This window comes from Dasypus novemcinctus, chromosome 14 (assembly GCF_030445035.2).
Source record: "Dasypus novemcinctus isolate mDasNov1 chromosome 14, mDasNov1.1.hap2, whole genome shotgun sequence".
NCBI lineage: Eukaryota > Metazoa > Chordata > Mammalia > Cingulata > Dasypodidae > Dasypus > Dasypus novemcinctus.
In genome coordinates this window covers 97,726,868-97,742,347 of record NC_080686.1, presented here as the reverse complement: position 1 = coordinate 97,742,347, position 15,480 = coordinate 97,726,868, and the positions used below count along the sequence as shown (strand labels likewise).

At 49.7% G+C, this 15,480-nt stretch overlaps 1 protein-coding gene across 2 annotated transcripts in view; it reads left to right on the top strand.

Moving 5' to 3' along the window:
• ZFAT (zinc finger and AT-hook domain containing) overlaps window positions 1–15,480 on the top strand; it is a 249,843-nt gene that overhangs the window by 220,839 nt on the left and 13,524 nt on the right. For both annotated transcript variants that reach the window (XM_058276079.2, XM_058276080.2), the window contains exons 14-15: window positions 857–983; window positions 3,649–3,779. In XM_058276079.2, the coding sequence (XP_058132062.1) occupies window positions 857–983; window positions 3,649–3,779 (258 nt within the window). The remainder of the gene's footprint in view (window positions 1–856; window positions 984–3,648; window positions 3,780–15,480) is intronic.

Here is a 15,480-nt window from a genome sequence, read left to right as displayed (position 1 = left end):
TCTGAACATATCTGTGTCAGTTACTGATACGTGCTTAAAGATGTAACTTTGGCTTCTGTAAATTTTGCCCCAAATCCCCCATTTCCATCCTAATTACTAATGGCATTCATGCTTCCTGCCTTGTAGTTTTGCTTGTGCCTCCCATCCCTTCCAGAAAGAAGTCATCAGTAGTATTTGGGTTTCTGCTCCCCCTCTTCTCTCCTTGAGGTACAAGGTCCCTGTGAACCACTGTTTAACCCCCCCCAATCCACACAAGTCCTGATGTTGCCTAGAGATTTTCTGTGGTTGCTCTTGTTTCCTGCATATAAAAATAAGAAACACATGAGTTGCTCTGATTCATTGCGCTCTGGCCCTGTGCCAGGACCAAGGCTGTAAGATCTACATGTGCCATGGAACTCCCCGTCCTCCCTTTCTTTCTGCCATCAGCTGCCTGCAGCGGCACGGCTTCCTCCGTCAGCCTGCAGCCCGAGGTCCAGTGCGAACGGCGGGTTGGAGGCTGTGTCGTTGCCAGTGGGAGAGGCAGAGGAGGCATTAGAAGAGCACATACGAGAATATCTACGAGTGGCCAAATCTTGGATTGTGAACAACATCCTTTGTTCCCAAAGGCAAGAATGTGTAGGAGAAAGCTTTCCACCAAAACTGGCTTTTAAAAGTCTTAGTACTTGCAAAGAGCAGTTTTTTCCTCTGGAAAGTACATTTATTGGAGCACCTGATGTTTCAGGGATGTGCGGTAAATGTGATGTTACACAGGGTTGCTGACTTGCTTGTATTTGTTTCATCTTCATACTTTGTCTCGGAACTTCTAATTAGCTAATCTTCTAGAAGATCACTTATATGATATTATGTTTTTCTTCAGCCAACAACAGAAAATCCCGAGGAGCCCTCCACCCAGTACCTCCACATCACAGAAGCCGAGGAGGACTTACAGGGGACGCAGGCAGCTGTGGCTGCGCTCCAGGACCTGAGATACACCTCGGAGAGTGGTGAGGGGAGCTCTGCCCGCCTTCAGCCCTCAGGGCAGTCATTGGTAGATGAGCTGAATGGATGGGATTGGGGTGAATGATGCCAGTCTACTTCAAAATCCCCGACGGGCAGCCCTGTTGCTGGGCCCTGGAGAGCTCTGCCCTTGGAGCTACCCAGGAGAGAGCCCTACAGAGAGTGCTTTCTGGGAGTTTCTCTAGATCTCCCTCATCTTACTGCATTCAGTCCTCCAAGCAGTCCTGAGAGGGAGGCACACCCTCCTGCTCTCACCTCACACAGGCAGGTAAATAGTTGTAAATGGTTGGCTGAGGGTCACCCCCTTTGGGTGTTGGAGCTGGTCCCCGCTTGTCATCAGGATGTCTTCCCCATTCTTTGTGGTCCTCTCTTCTGGTTGGCGTATTCTGGGGTAACAAATGCCAGTGTCTCCAGGGGCCAGGCAGACATGGAGGGGAACGTGGGCTCAGGAGCAACGAGAGCAGCCGAGCCTGTGGCTCGCTCAAGGGTTCAGGCCCCCAGTGAGGGGTGCAGCCGATGGTGCCTTGCAGAGGTGTGGACCAGGCTTGCCTGCTACCCCCGTTCTTCTGGAAAGCCCCAAATGAGCATTTTCATGGCAAATGTCATGATTTTCAAATGTTAGATCAATTTGAAAAAAACCACTGTGCCAGCCTAGTGGGGATTGGGACATATTATGTGTAGAAAACATGTTTTCTCCATGTTCTTTTCACATATGAACAGAATACAGTAAATGTTACATACCACAACCCTGTATGTACTGGAGGCACAGTCACACAAGGAGAATTGAGGAAACCCTTCAGCACGATGGGATGGTGCCAGGAGATCAGGCTTAGGCGGTTGCCATTTTCTCCCAGTTCTTAAATTCCTGCACCCCAGGTTGCTGGAAAGCTGTGCAGAGGACTTTTTGCCCCTGTCGGCCGAGGGCAGATGAATTGGCAGAGCCGTGCTCACTGCATGCTGAGTTGGAGGGAATTTGGAGACGGCACCTCCACTCTGCAGCCGGGTAGAGGTGGCCTGTCTGCAGGCAGGAGGGTGACGTCCAGGTGATTAAAGGCAGTTCTCAGAGCTTGAGGCCCATCTGAGCGGGCTTCCTTCCCGAAGGCCACGTGACTTTAGTGACGCTCGAGATCTGTGGGATGCCGTCTGCCTGTCTCCATCCACCCCGCCGAGCCCCCACATGCACGCACACACTCACATGCTCCTTCTAAAGCCTCCCAGAGTCTCTTGCTCATGTTCAGAATACAGTTCACACGTGGCAGCTCGGCACGCAAGCCTCCTGCTCAGCCCCCTGGGCGCCGCTGTGTCCTCCACTCAGCTGGACTCTAGTTCCAGCCCCTGCTGCGTTTCTCACCCCCACGCTCCAGTGGTCCCTGAGATGTGGGCTGTCACTTACCTCTGGCCTCCCTTCTTTACCCACAACTCACAACATTTTCTTCTGGCAAACTCCTCCTCCTGGTCAGGCCTCAGATTGTAGGTCACTATGTGGAAGCCACTGACTTTTCTGCCTAATTGTCTCACGGGCCCATTCCCGCCTCCTGCCATGGACCCCCAGGTGCTGTAGTGATTTGCTTACAGAGCTCCAGGAGGAGAAGGGGCACAGTGTTAGATCCTTGCCTGTATTGGCACTAGAAACAAAGTCTCTGGCTGACAGGTAGGGCTTGATAAATGGTCCTTGAAAGAGTGAATGGACAAGGAATTGAAACCTTATCTCAGTACATTTTAAAGGTGAATGTTTTTTGTGTTGGGATGTTCGGAGTGGCTTCAAGGCCTGTTTGAAATCTCTCTCCTTAGGGGGTGTGTATGGGGGATGCTAGAAGGGTGCGTTGTGTGTGTATTCATGTCCTCCTCTCTATGTGGAACCTATCGGAGCCCTGTTCTCTGATCTCTTATTGATGGGCTCACATTGGAGTGCGGCCCGCAGAACGCTGTCCGTGAGGATGCAAACGCTGGCGAAGACTTCATGATATTCTGCTAACATGCAGATCAAGCCATAACATCCTTTTTAGTAAAGGAATAATTTGGGTCGTGGTGCGGTGTTCAGGAGAGTTACAGATGGCCAGACAGATGGCGAGAGTAGGCAAGGTATATGAAAGAGCTGCCCTGGTTATGGACTCCAGTCTTTTGAGACTACTAAAATAGAATCCCAACCTTATATTCATTTGCAATTATAAAGCCCGCTGTTGGGATAATTGAGAGATCACAAGTTTTGCCTGTAACTTGTGTCATTTACTTGGCAGACTTTACTGAATGCCCTCTGCAGTTGAGCATGTGTGCTGGTACCGCTCAGGAGCTCTATTCTAGAGGCAGGCTTGGGGCACAGAGTTGGGATTCCAAGCTTCTGAGCTTGAGTCCTGGCCTGTGAGGTGGTGGCCCCACCTACTGGAGGCAGTTCTTTGAGCTCTGAAGTGGTGGTCATATTATCCTGTCCCCCTCCTCACAGGGTGGTTTGTGTTTTGAGCTCTTCTTCAAGGAAGTGCTTGTAAGCTACATAGCACTATACAAATGAACTCTGTGGTCAAAATGAGCAGCAGCTGAGAACCCGTGCATCTTTTGGAAAAGGCTTCACCCAGGAGAATGGTAGGGGACAGCTTGGTATTTCGTGACCTTTGGCACACTGGCCTGAATGGTCTCCATTTGCTTCTTCCTCGGAAGGTGACAGGCTTGACCCCACAGCTGTGAACATCCTCCAGCAGATCATCGAGCTGGGCCCCGAGACCCACGATGCCACCGCCGTTGCTTCAGTGGTTGCCATGGCCCCCGGAACTGTGACTGTCGTGAAGCAGGTAATGACCCCTCCCCTACTAAATAGCCATCTCATGCTGACCTGCACCTTTCCTCTCCTTCCCCCTGATTCTCAGGCTCCCTTATTTTTTCAGAGCTTTAACTTTACTAAGGTAGGATTTGGAATGAAACTGGTCTGGTTCCACGATTTTCTTATTCCACTCTTAATTATCACAAGACTTGGTCTTCAGTAGCTCTGTCTGTCGGGGTGTGTTTGGGGCAGGTGTAATACATTCCAGAAAGTCCAGAAACTTTTCGTCTGTTTCCTTTCAAAGAATCCCATGGTGAAAATGAACATGATGTGAATGGTGAACAGCATACCTCTGCGCTGAAGGCATTAGTGTGGGGAGCCGGGGAGGCGGGAGAGTTTCTCAGTGGGTCATGCTTTTTTTTTTTTTTTTTTTTTTTTTTTAATTTTTTTATTTTTTATTGACTTTGTAATAATATTACATTAAAAATATATATGTGAGGTCCCATTCAACCCCACCCCCCCACCCCCCTTCTCCCCCCCCCCAACAACACTCGTTCCCATCATCATGACACATCCATTGGATTTGGTAAGTACATCTTTGGGCACCTCTGCACCTCATATACATTGGTTCACATCAGGGTCATGCTTTTTATGATATTAATTACCTGATGAAATCAACACAGCATGACGGAACAGATAGGAAGAAAATATCAGTTTTTGAACAAACGTTATTCTACTTATTAATAATTATACCATTGGCTTATTTCCTCTTTTTCTGTCCTCAGTAGGGACTTTACCATCTGCTAATATGCAGTGTTTGATAATTAGATCATCCTTCTTATCTATTTATATCTGTCTCTTTTCCTGCCTACCTACCTACTTCCTGCCTCTTTCTAAAAGATTTAAGCTGACTTAAACAAATACTAAACAAAACAGTAAACAGGTCAGGATCAGAAAAAAGATATAATTTAGAATCAGTGTTCAAGTTCATGGAGGAAATTGAACTGTAGAGCCTAGAATTTTACAGTTATCTATTCTTTTATTCAGTAAGTTCTAATGGTATGACTACTATTGTCAGGCAGTTTTCTTGTCACTGCAGATACAGGAGTGCATCAGCCAGCCACCATCAGGGTGATTACTTGCTGGTGGGGATAAAGAATACACAAATGAAAAAGGAAGACTTAAGTTTGTCAAATGGTAAACAAGTGCCATGGAGAAAAATCAAACGAGGACGGGGGAGGGGATCTGGGGCCAGCAGTGTAGGTTGTGGGGGGAAGATCTCTAACGTTCAAGCAGAGCACTGAAGAAGTATGTCTCTGGAGTTATCCACGTTCACATGTGAACTTGGTACTGATTTTTATAGTAGTAAACAAGAAGGAAACATGAAGGAGTTGGCTTTAGGGAAAAGGATAAGGTTTTCTCGGCACTTACTGATGAAGATACTTCTTAACATGGGCTTTTGTGCAGGGATCCCTGAGTGCTGCAACCCCAGCAGCTGGCCTTTGGGATTCGGGAGTGGACTTCCCAGTAAAGCCAGCACGGCTGTCCTTCGAGTCTTCCAGGGCTCAGTCCAAAACATGAAGTTCCGTCTTGGGGAATGAGGACATTCTGGTCTGGCTCAGGCTTTCGTGGTCCACAGATGCACTCCATAGCATGTCTAGATGAGTGTTTGGGCCACGTGCTAAAAGCTCTCCTAGGTGTCCAGAAGGTCTTGGGCAGAAGCTAGGTGGTAGGCAGTTCACTGTTTCCATCCTGCAGTGCTCAGATATTGTGTTGGCTGAGGACAGAGGCCTGCCCTTCCAGACTAAATACTCTTTTAACCTTTCTTTGTAATTATTAGATTACAGTCTTCAGATTGCCTGAGAAATCTCTTTTGAATCCCCTATTCACATCTTGACACATGGAGTCCTGAGCTAGATATGGTACTGCAGGAATGGTCTGATTGGGGCCCTAAGAGGAGAATTTTGGACATATCATCCATGCCAAATCCTTCCATAAATTGCAGGAAGGTGCTGCTGATGGTGATTTGCGTCTTCTTTCTAAGGACTGGATTGATTTGCTGCTTCTGAGGGAAGTGATTTATTGCACATTGCAGGCAAGGCAGTGATACATGAGGTTGTTGGATTTAGGATACAGCTTAGATATGCTCCAAGCCATCAGGCTGACAGTGCGACAGGGTTAAGGCTGATAAGCATCCAGTACAACTAGTGTAAACAGGTACGGTGTGCCTGCAGTAGGAGAAAACCCTTCAGGGAATCTTCTTTCTTACAGAAATCACAGGGCTAAGAATCATGTCACTGTTTAAGAGTGTCTTGATTACCTGCGATTGGAAATGTTGCATAAGAACGTGAATGTGCTAGTATTCTCTTGTCTTCCTGGTCCAGCACCCAGCTCTCCAAGGCTGCTGCTGAGTGATGGCTAGGAGGGTGGATGGAAGGATTGATGGGCATGTGGACAGTAAATGTCCACCCCTGTGGTGAAGGGACTGTAGTGCTTCAGCCTTTCTAAGTGAAAGAATGTCCCTGAATTCAGCTGACTGCCGCCTACCACACGGGAGGTCCGCGGTTCAAACCCCGGGCCTCCTTGACCCATGTGGAGCTGGCCCATGCGCAGTGCTGATGCACGCAAGGAGTGCCGTGCCACGCAGGGGTGTCCCCCGCTTAGGGGAGCCCCACGCGCAAGGAGTGCATCCCATAAGGAGAGCCGCCCAGCGTGAAAGAAAGTGCAGCCTGCCCAGGAATGGCGCTGCACACACGGAGAGGTGACACAACAAGGTGACGCAACAAAAAGAGACACAGATTCCCAGTGACCCCGATAAGGATAGAAGTGGTCACAGAAGAACACACAGCGAATGGACACAGAGCAGACAACTGGGGGGGGGGGGACGGGGAAGGGGAGAGAAATAAATTTAAAAAAATAATTAAAAAATAATCTTTAAAAAATTTTAAATATATGAGACAGATTGGTTTCAGTTGCTTTCTTTTTTTTTTTTTTCCCCCTTTGATGTCCTGGGGCCAGGGGTTGAACCTGGGATCTCCTGTGTGGTATGCTGGTATTCACCACTTGAGCTACACCAGCTCCCTTTTTTTTTTCTTTTAATTAGACTCTGGCTTAGAGTTTTTCAGCAAGGAAATTGTATCTGTTTAAGGAGAGTGCTTGAGCAGATTGAACGTGAACTCTGGTACCCATCGGTAAGCAGTGATGCTTGCCTCTCTCCCCCTTGTGGGGGGCACCTTGATGTTGGGGCTTGTCTTGCTCAGCCTGGCCTCGCTGACGGCAGCTGCTCGCTAATTGTGGATTAACTAGTGCTGTGTAAGCTGCGCTCTGGAAGCCTCCATGCCCCCTTACAACCTGTGAGGCAGCGCCGAAGGCGGGAAACGAGGAAGGCCTCGTCCTGATCAACAGGGCGGATATCGCAAAGCAGACATTCCCCGACTTACCACTGGGTAACATCAGCTGAGAACTCTTTAAGGTTCTCTGTTTCATATCATCTTCCACAGGGCCAAAAACTAGTCTGGTTTGTACAGGAATTAGTTGCTGATGTTTAAAAATGGCAAGATTACTTTCCCATTAAACAAAGTTAGATGATCTGTTGATAATTTTATTTTTTTCTTGATTTATTAATCGTAGTTGAAAAGAATCTTTCATTTGAGATTCATCCGTGATAACTGAAAGTGATTTAGCTCAAGCCTTTCAGTTTCTGGGATGAAAATGATGGCAGGCCTCGTAGGTAGGCTGACGATGTGGGAGTGTGAAGGGCCGAGGAAATACTGTTTATCTGTCTCTTAATTTGTTTCCTTCTTATTTTAAAGGTAGGCATGGAAAATATTTGGCCCATAATTTAGACTGTTTAACTTTTCAGTTGGAAGCAGAAACATGTTCCTGAAGATTTCCCATCTCTTCTCTCTTTTCTTGGGTGTCAGCATTAAAAATAGATTCATGGGGACTGAGCATTTTGAAATGTTCAGAAAGAAGAATCCTTGCATGTATCTCCTTTCTCTGGCAGAAGGAAACATGAGAATTTTGGATGCAATCAGTTGTATGTTTGTTAAAAACGGAGAGTTTTTATCAATTTGTTTCTTCTTTGGTCCTTTGTGCAATCCTGCTTTGGGGCTTTATGAGGAGATTCATATTTGATTGCTAAAACTGCTCCGTAGGCCAGGTGTAAGACCTGCCAACACAAATCTTTTCCTAAGCATCTCTGAGTCAAAGGTCGTGATTTAGAGGAAAAGAAGGACAAGAAAATAATAACACCAGCAGCCATTACCTGAACTCATTGGCTTAAACCACTCTTTCAGTTCTTACAGGTTGAAATTTATTTTAGAGACTAAAAAAAATAGTGTATTTTAATTAGTAATTTACCCTCATTCAAGTAGCAGGCATTTACTGAGCTGTGTGAATCCCTGGGCATATTCGTTTCCTGTTGCTGCTGTAACGAATCACTACAAACTTCGTGGCTTAAAATCACAGACATGTGCTCTCACAATTCTGGAGGGCAGAAGTCCACAGTGTTTTACTAGGCTAACCTCAAGGTGTTGGCGCAGCTGCCAGCCTGCCGGAGGCTCCAGGGCAGAAGCCCTTACTGCCTTTTCCAGGCTTTAGAGGCCGCCCACAGTCTTCTTGGAGTCCTCAAGGTCCCCTTCCTCCATCCTCAAAGCCAGCAGTGGGGGGAGAGTCCTTCCCACTCCCAGTCTCAGGCCTCTCTTCTCTCCCCCCACCTCCTGCTCTGACTCTGACCCTCCTGCCTCCCACTTACCAGGACCCCTGTGGATGCATTGGCCCACCTGGGAAATTCAGGGTAATATCTCTATGATATTCTCCTGTCCTGGGGTATGTCACTGAATAGAGCAGGTGGGTGATACAGTTGGTGGAGGAGCTTGCATTCTTACTGGGGGAGATAGCTAATCCACATTAACATGTAAAATGAGCAAACTGCATAGTATGTACAAGATGAAAGTGCAGTGGAAAATCAAGAGCAAGCAGAACCAGTCCGGAGGAATGGAAAAGGCAGACCTTAAACAGGCAGATCCGGTCTAGAGCAAATGCTTTGGGGAAGGATGGCGGGTGCCTTAGGAAGGCTATGGGGGAGCCCTGGAGGAGGGGACACCCAACTTGAACCTGGACCTGGAGTGGAGCCAGGTGCTAGCCACTGGGGGTTCATGGACACAGAGTACCACAGGAGTCTTGGGTGGTAGATGGGAGTTGGGTGTGGTGGGGCTTCTGGCAGAGGTGAGAGTAGGCACTGGTGGTCCTTGCTGGGTGCGTGGTGGCCCGGGGAGGTGGTGGACTGGGGCCACTTAGGCTCAATGACTTGCCTTGTTGCAGCTAGGGGTGGGAATTCCGAATCCGGGAAGTGCTTCCCACTGGGCTCAAATGCAAATGGAGAGAGGATGGGCCTGCACTCCTTGGAGCTTTGTGTCACTTCTCAGAGCCCCATGTCCTTCCGCTTTGAGCAGCCTGACCTCTGCCGTCCTCTGGAAGGCATACTGGCCTTTTCACCAAACCATAATTTCCAAGTTCTCTGTTTAGTCACACCATTCAAATAGTGAGTCTGCACTGATGTCCCCATTTTTTTAACATTCGCAGAACGATCTGTACATCTTAAAACCATCACCAATTTTGTCACAGCCCTGGTGCCCTGGGCCACCGAGCCAGCAGCTGCTCCTCCCCCATTCTTCTCTTCCTCAGCTGTGAGTCATGAGGAGACCAGATTTCAGCACAGCCTCTTCCATTTGAGGAAGTCAGTATAATTTAACAGATTGCTTTTTGGATAATCCAGAGTCTGAATTTTTTATCAAGTTGGTGTGCCATTTATTATCTCTAAACAGCAGTTGAGCAGCTGGGTGTCTTGTGGGGCACTGGCCTCTGGGGTGAGGGAGGGCCCAGTCTGGGGAAGACCCCTGAGCCACAGGTGAACCAGGGAGAATTGTTGGTTTATTTCCATGTTGCTTAGAAAGATAAAGTAGCCTTTCAACCCATGCCCCACGTGTGGACTTGCCAGCACATTTTGCTCTGTACCAGGGGCTGCCTAACTCAGCTTCAGTCCAGAGGTGTCCAGCTGTGGGAGCACTGCCAGGCCCGCTGCTCTGTGCCTCGGTTGCCTTTCCTGCTCTGCTGAGACCTGTGCACATACAGGCATGCAGGCATCTCTGGGAGGCCTTGTCAGTGGAAGATCACTCCAGGGTGAAGTATTCAACTCTCATAGAAATGATTCTGAGCCACAGATTTAAGGGTGCTCGGAAGCTTCAGGAAGCAGGCATGCTTTGGTGGATCTGAATTTCTGTCACAGTTCATATTTGATATTTAAGCTCAAGGTCCAGGGAATCAGCTCAAACCTGCAGGACCTCAAGAGAATCACAGCTGAGGAGGTGCCAGCCCAGGCCCACCAACCCCCTGGCATCCTGCCCCGAGGGCCGATGTACCCCGTTAATCCCCCAGTCAGGAACAAGCATGTCATTCTTACTGTAATTGCTGTTCATGCTCGGAAACATCGCAGCTGACAATGGTTAGTCAGGCTGTGTGATGGTGGGGCCGTGCCTCTGCCCACTGGGGTGTCATCAGCAGCCTTGACCCTTGTGCCAGGGTGGCACAGCCATCCCCATTCCTGGTGCTCTACGATGCCCCTGATGGGTTGGCATTCTTCTTTTCTGGTTGCTGTTTCTCCTTGATGGTCCAGGAGCTTCTAGCCCATCATTTCAGTGCCTTGGTGGCAGGAGTGGCAGGGAACCCCAGACCCGAAGACACCCCCTCCACTCCCCCCAGACCCTCAGCCTGGCAGAGTGCCAAATTGTGCTACCATCCCCTTGTTCAAAATCCCAAGTGTGTGGATTCCGGCATCACCACCTTCTCCCAACAGCTTCCACACGCCTTTGCTGTCTTCGGGTAGAGCCCCCGTGGCAGTCAGTGCTGGAGGGTGCAATGGGGGACGTGGCAGTTGTGGGGAAAGGGGCAAGCAGGGCCTCCTCCATGGGCTCAGTGCGCAGCGTGTTGGCCGAGAGGCAATTTCAGCAGCATTTCCCGCTGGAAAACCTATGTGGGCTGCTAACCAACATTGGAATTGCTGTTTGTTATTAGCTGCTTGTTATGTTTGCAAGGAAACACAATCTATTACTGCGGTGACTGCGCACACCAGTGCCCTGGTGGCAAGGAAGTCCACTGCCAGCCAGTCCTGTTTTTAATTTCAGGCTGTAGGTGGCAGGTCCCATGAAGCCCTCCCTGCCTGCCAGCGTGTGCCTGCCTGAAGCTGTCCCCGAGAAGTGGCCACCAAGTGCAGCCCCCGCCCTGTGAGCCACCTGAAAGCCACGCTCAGAGGCAGCCTCTCCTCTCGGCGGGTGGGCAGGAGCAGGTGCTGAACAGTTCATAAGGGCATTGGGCAAAATAATGGGGGCAGCACTCTGGAGAGACTTAGGGGAGGCTTCCCACTTGGTCTCCATTATTTCTTTGTAAGCATCACTGTGTTCTGTTCATCTGATTTCTGAGCTACACGCAGAGACCTCTGACAAGAAAACCCCGGCACGGGGTGTCCTCGCCCTTTTCCGGTTGTGCCATGGGAGACACCATCTGTCGGGGGCACCGGAAGTGCGGCTGAGCGGAGTTCTCTCCCTGGTCTTCCCCACAGCAAGGCCTGAGTGAAGCCCTTCCTTCGGTGTTAGCCTTCTAGCCTCGGATAACTGGCTTCCTGCAGGAGCCACCTCTTTGGTTTATGCTGTAAACAAATCTCCCCTTGACCTCAGGCTGTCCACACGGTGGAGCTCAGAGGAGAGGGGCACCTGCTCGCTGCTCTCACGCTTTCCTCGCTGCTCCTCCCCTTCTAAGCCTCGTTTGACGTCAGCTCATGCTGCCCGTGGGTGTGTGGTACCTTACAATGGCTAGTTTTTATTCTCTTACACCCTGGTGAAACCCTAGTGTCTTCAGTGTCATCTGCTCCATTTTCCCATTATGGTTTTTGTCACTGTTGTTCGTCTAAGGAATCCTGCCGAGAAGATGAAGAACATACTCGTAGTAAACCTCGGGGCTCCTCTCCTTTCTCACTGCTCTCTTTCCTCCTACTACTCGCGGTGTGATAGGAGTGTCCCTCCCACTCCATGCTTACTGTCTCTGTAGTGTGATTACAATCGGGGTGGACTCAGATGCTTTTTGGAAGATCCAAGCAGGGGAATTATATGACCTTCGGAGGCCAGCCAAGTCGGTTGCGTATTGCAGGGACGGAGCCTGTCTCCACCATGCTTCCCGTGCCTTCAGGTGAGCTAACGCTAGACTCGCAGGCAAATGACCTGGGCTCCGAACGGCCGCTCACGGTCCAGGTTTGATGGTTACCTTTTAACGCCCTGTCTTTTTGATCTTTGTGAAATACTGAAGCCTCATGACTACTTCCTTCATTTTACCTCTCTTATCATAGCCCTTCCTATGAGCAGTTTTCAGCCGCACATTCATTTTGGTCGGTGAGGTTTGGCTCCTGCCTAAAGAACTTGGCAGTGCAATTTATTTGATCCTGGGGCTCTGCCAACTTTAATTATATCAAGCTCCTAATTATACATACAAGTCGCCACTTAATTTTTTTTCATAATTCACATTCCTTATAGAACATTTGTTCAGCTGTCGCTGAACGGTGACCTTGAGCGCAGCTTCAGAGACCAAAAAAAAAAAAAACAAAAATCACTGTTCAGGGTCTTGGCAGTGGGTTACTCTCCTTATCACTTAATGCCAACTCTTGTCCTTGGTAAGCCTTCCTTGGTTTTCCCTTAGTCATTCGAATCTTTTCTTTTTCCTTGCCTTATATAAAACTTCTTTTGGAGACTTCTGTTTCTGATATGATTTCTGATGGCTCATATTCCAAATTGCATCCTGTTTCGTGGCTTTTTTATTACTTGCAAAGTCTTCTTATTCTGTTGTAGCTTCTGAAAATTCCATTTCTTTGTGAAATTTTAAAGTAAAAATAAATTCCATGATAGAGATGTGGCCAAATGGGAAATGGTCTAAAAATTGGAGGTGAAGGGCTTTCTCTGTGCCCTCCTGGTACTTTTTTTCCAGAAGCACCAGCCTGAGGGTGCCAATCTATTGAACTTTGCTTTGCTTTTAGAGAAAAGCCTTGAGTTTTTCCTACTCCCCAGGAAGCTGCAGCTTGTGGATGCTATTTGCAGAATCCTGGTTTATTTGAGTTTCAATACTGTTGCGTTTATTACTGTTTGCCTGGTGCCCATTTGCTAAGCCGCATCCTTGGCCAGGGCAGACGGTTTGTTTTTGCTCCCTCCTCTCTCTGCAACTTTACCCTGGGATTATGTCCTTGCTGGTGAGATCGCTCCGTCTGTTTCAGCTTCTAGGCAGAGGCCAGGGCTGTGACAGCCCTGATCGGAGGGAGCCAGAGCTATGGCCACATTGAGGGGAACCACAAGCACCCCTCCCTGGAATTGTCCTCGGATGGTTTCCATTTCTACTGGTGCAGTAGCCTCCATCCTGGCCAGAGAAGTCCCCTAAAGGAGAGCCTTCCACTCCACACACACTTGCTCTTCCCTCCCATCCAGCCTTCGCCACCTGTTAAACAGTACCCTCTCCACCCCTGGCTCAAGCGGAAGCCTGGGGTCCGTCTCACCCCACCCCTGCTCTTTCAGCAAGTTCTGTGAGCTGTCTGCCTTCATGACTTACCTCAGGTAGTCTCCCTGTCTCCATGGCCCCTGCCTTCATGACTAAGCCCTTGCTACTCAAGAGGGGGTCCCCAGGCCAGGAGCTTCGGCTTCGGGGAGATGTTAGACATGCAGAATCTCCAGCCCTGGGCAGGCCTCCTGAATCTGAATCTTAACTGTAACAAGACTCTCAGGTGATGTGCGCGCAGGTGAAAGTTGGGGTGCTGTTCTGAGTCATTAGTCTCTTCCCCTGGCTCCCAGGAACTGCTCTTTACTCATCCCCATTCTTCCCCACCTGCTGCTCTAAATTCCAGTCTTGGCCCAGTGCACAGAGTGATCTTCTAAAACCACAAATCAGATCACAGCGCCCTGCTTGAAACCCTCCGATCATTTAGCAACTCGCCATGAACTTGGAGTGAAGCCTCGCCTTGGCCTCCCAGGCCCTACAGTAGTCCCGCCCTGCTTCTCCCTCTCCTTTCTCGGGATGCACCTGCCTATGGGACTTCTTTCTGTTCCTCTGTTCCCCCACCTTCGGGGCATTGCACCAGCTGTGCGTGCCACCAAGGTCCTGCCCAGCTCGCTGCATGGCTGACCTTGACGTTGGGCCTCAACTTCGGTAGCTTGTTCACAGCAAGCCCTTTGGTGACTGCTCAGGTCACCGTAGTCCTGTTCTACCCCTCCCCCTATTGGCTTCTTAGCGCTCCTTACTATCAGAAATGGTCAGGTTTCTTTACTTGCTTACAAGCCCTCATACCCCTAGATTATCAGTGAATTGAGAGCAGGAGTTTCTGTCTTTCTTATCATGCTGTCTCCCAATTCTGAGATCCTAGTACATGTTCAGTAAGTGTTTGATAAATAAATGCATGAAAGTGCAAGTCTTATGGTCTGCTTAAAACTCTGCACTGCTCTCCAGCTGCCCAGCGATCGAGTCCACACCCTATGCATGGGGACCAGCTCTCCACCACCTGGTCCCTGCCTGTCCCTGCCGCCTCATCTCTCATCACCGCCCACCCCGCACTGTGCACGTGACCTTGCTTTAGATTCTGGAGCCCGGCATACCTCCTTCCCCCCAGGCCTGAGGGAGGCACGTGCTGCTGCTTCGGCCAGGAAGCACGCTGACTCCTGCTCGGCTTTCGGGTCCTGTGTGGGGCCAGGGGTCATGGCTGCCGTGGGTAGGGTTGGAAATTGCTGGGGGCACAGTGCCTGGCCCATGAAGGAGCCCGTCAAGTAAACACTTGTTACACTGAAACTAAATGACTTATTCTTTCTGCTTCCAAAACCAACCCTCCTCCTTCTGCACAGCTGCCAGGTTTTTCCCAGGGTCCCTTACGTCCTTGTGAACTCCTCCTACTAATACGGAGGCTCGGTGAAGGCAGCTTCCCCCACCGCCGCGGTTCCCAGTGCCAGAACGGTCACAGGGGTTGGCAGACTTTCTAGGAACAGCCCCAAGATTCCATACCCTTTAAGTCCTGGGACCCGGGACCATGATGAGCCATCACCCTCCTGATTGTGCTGCTGTGTGCCAAGTTGACCCTAAGATGGGTTATCCGGGTGGGCCATCTAATGACAGAGGCCCTTAGAGCAGAGAGGACGCCAGAGAGCTTAACACAGCAGAAGGATTTGTGTTGTTTTAAGTGGCTCCATCTGTGGTAATTTATTACACAGTAATAGAAAACTAGCCCTGTGTTTAAATCTGCTAAGGCTGCTGATGCAAAATACCACAAGTGGTTGGCTTTTGTAATGGGAAATTTATTAAGGTAAAATCTCACAGTTCTGGGGCTGCAAAGATGCCCAAGTCCTTGTCAATGGAGCTAGCGGCAGGAGGGGCCTGTCTGCCACTCATGCCCAGACGTGCCGCTGGCCAGGTCCTCATCCCTGGGACGGGGACAGGCCGGCACTGCCTCGGGCTGTAGTGGGAGCAGGCGTGATGCTGCGAATGAAGGTGCTGACACCGTGCCTGGCACGTGGCTGCGGCTTTGGGAAACCTCAGCTTCTGTCGTGATGTGGGGGGAACCGACACAGCTCCCCCGCCCCTTCCTGCAGAGAGTGTTCAGCCACAGCTGTTTCTGCCTTGGTCACAGCCGTTCAGCAGGCGGGTGCTGATACCTGTCG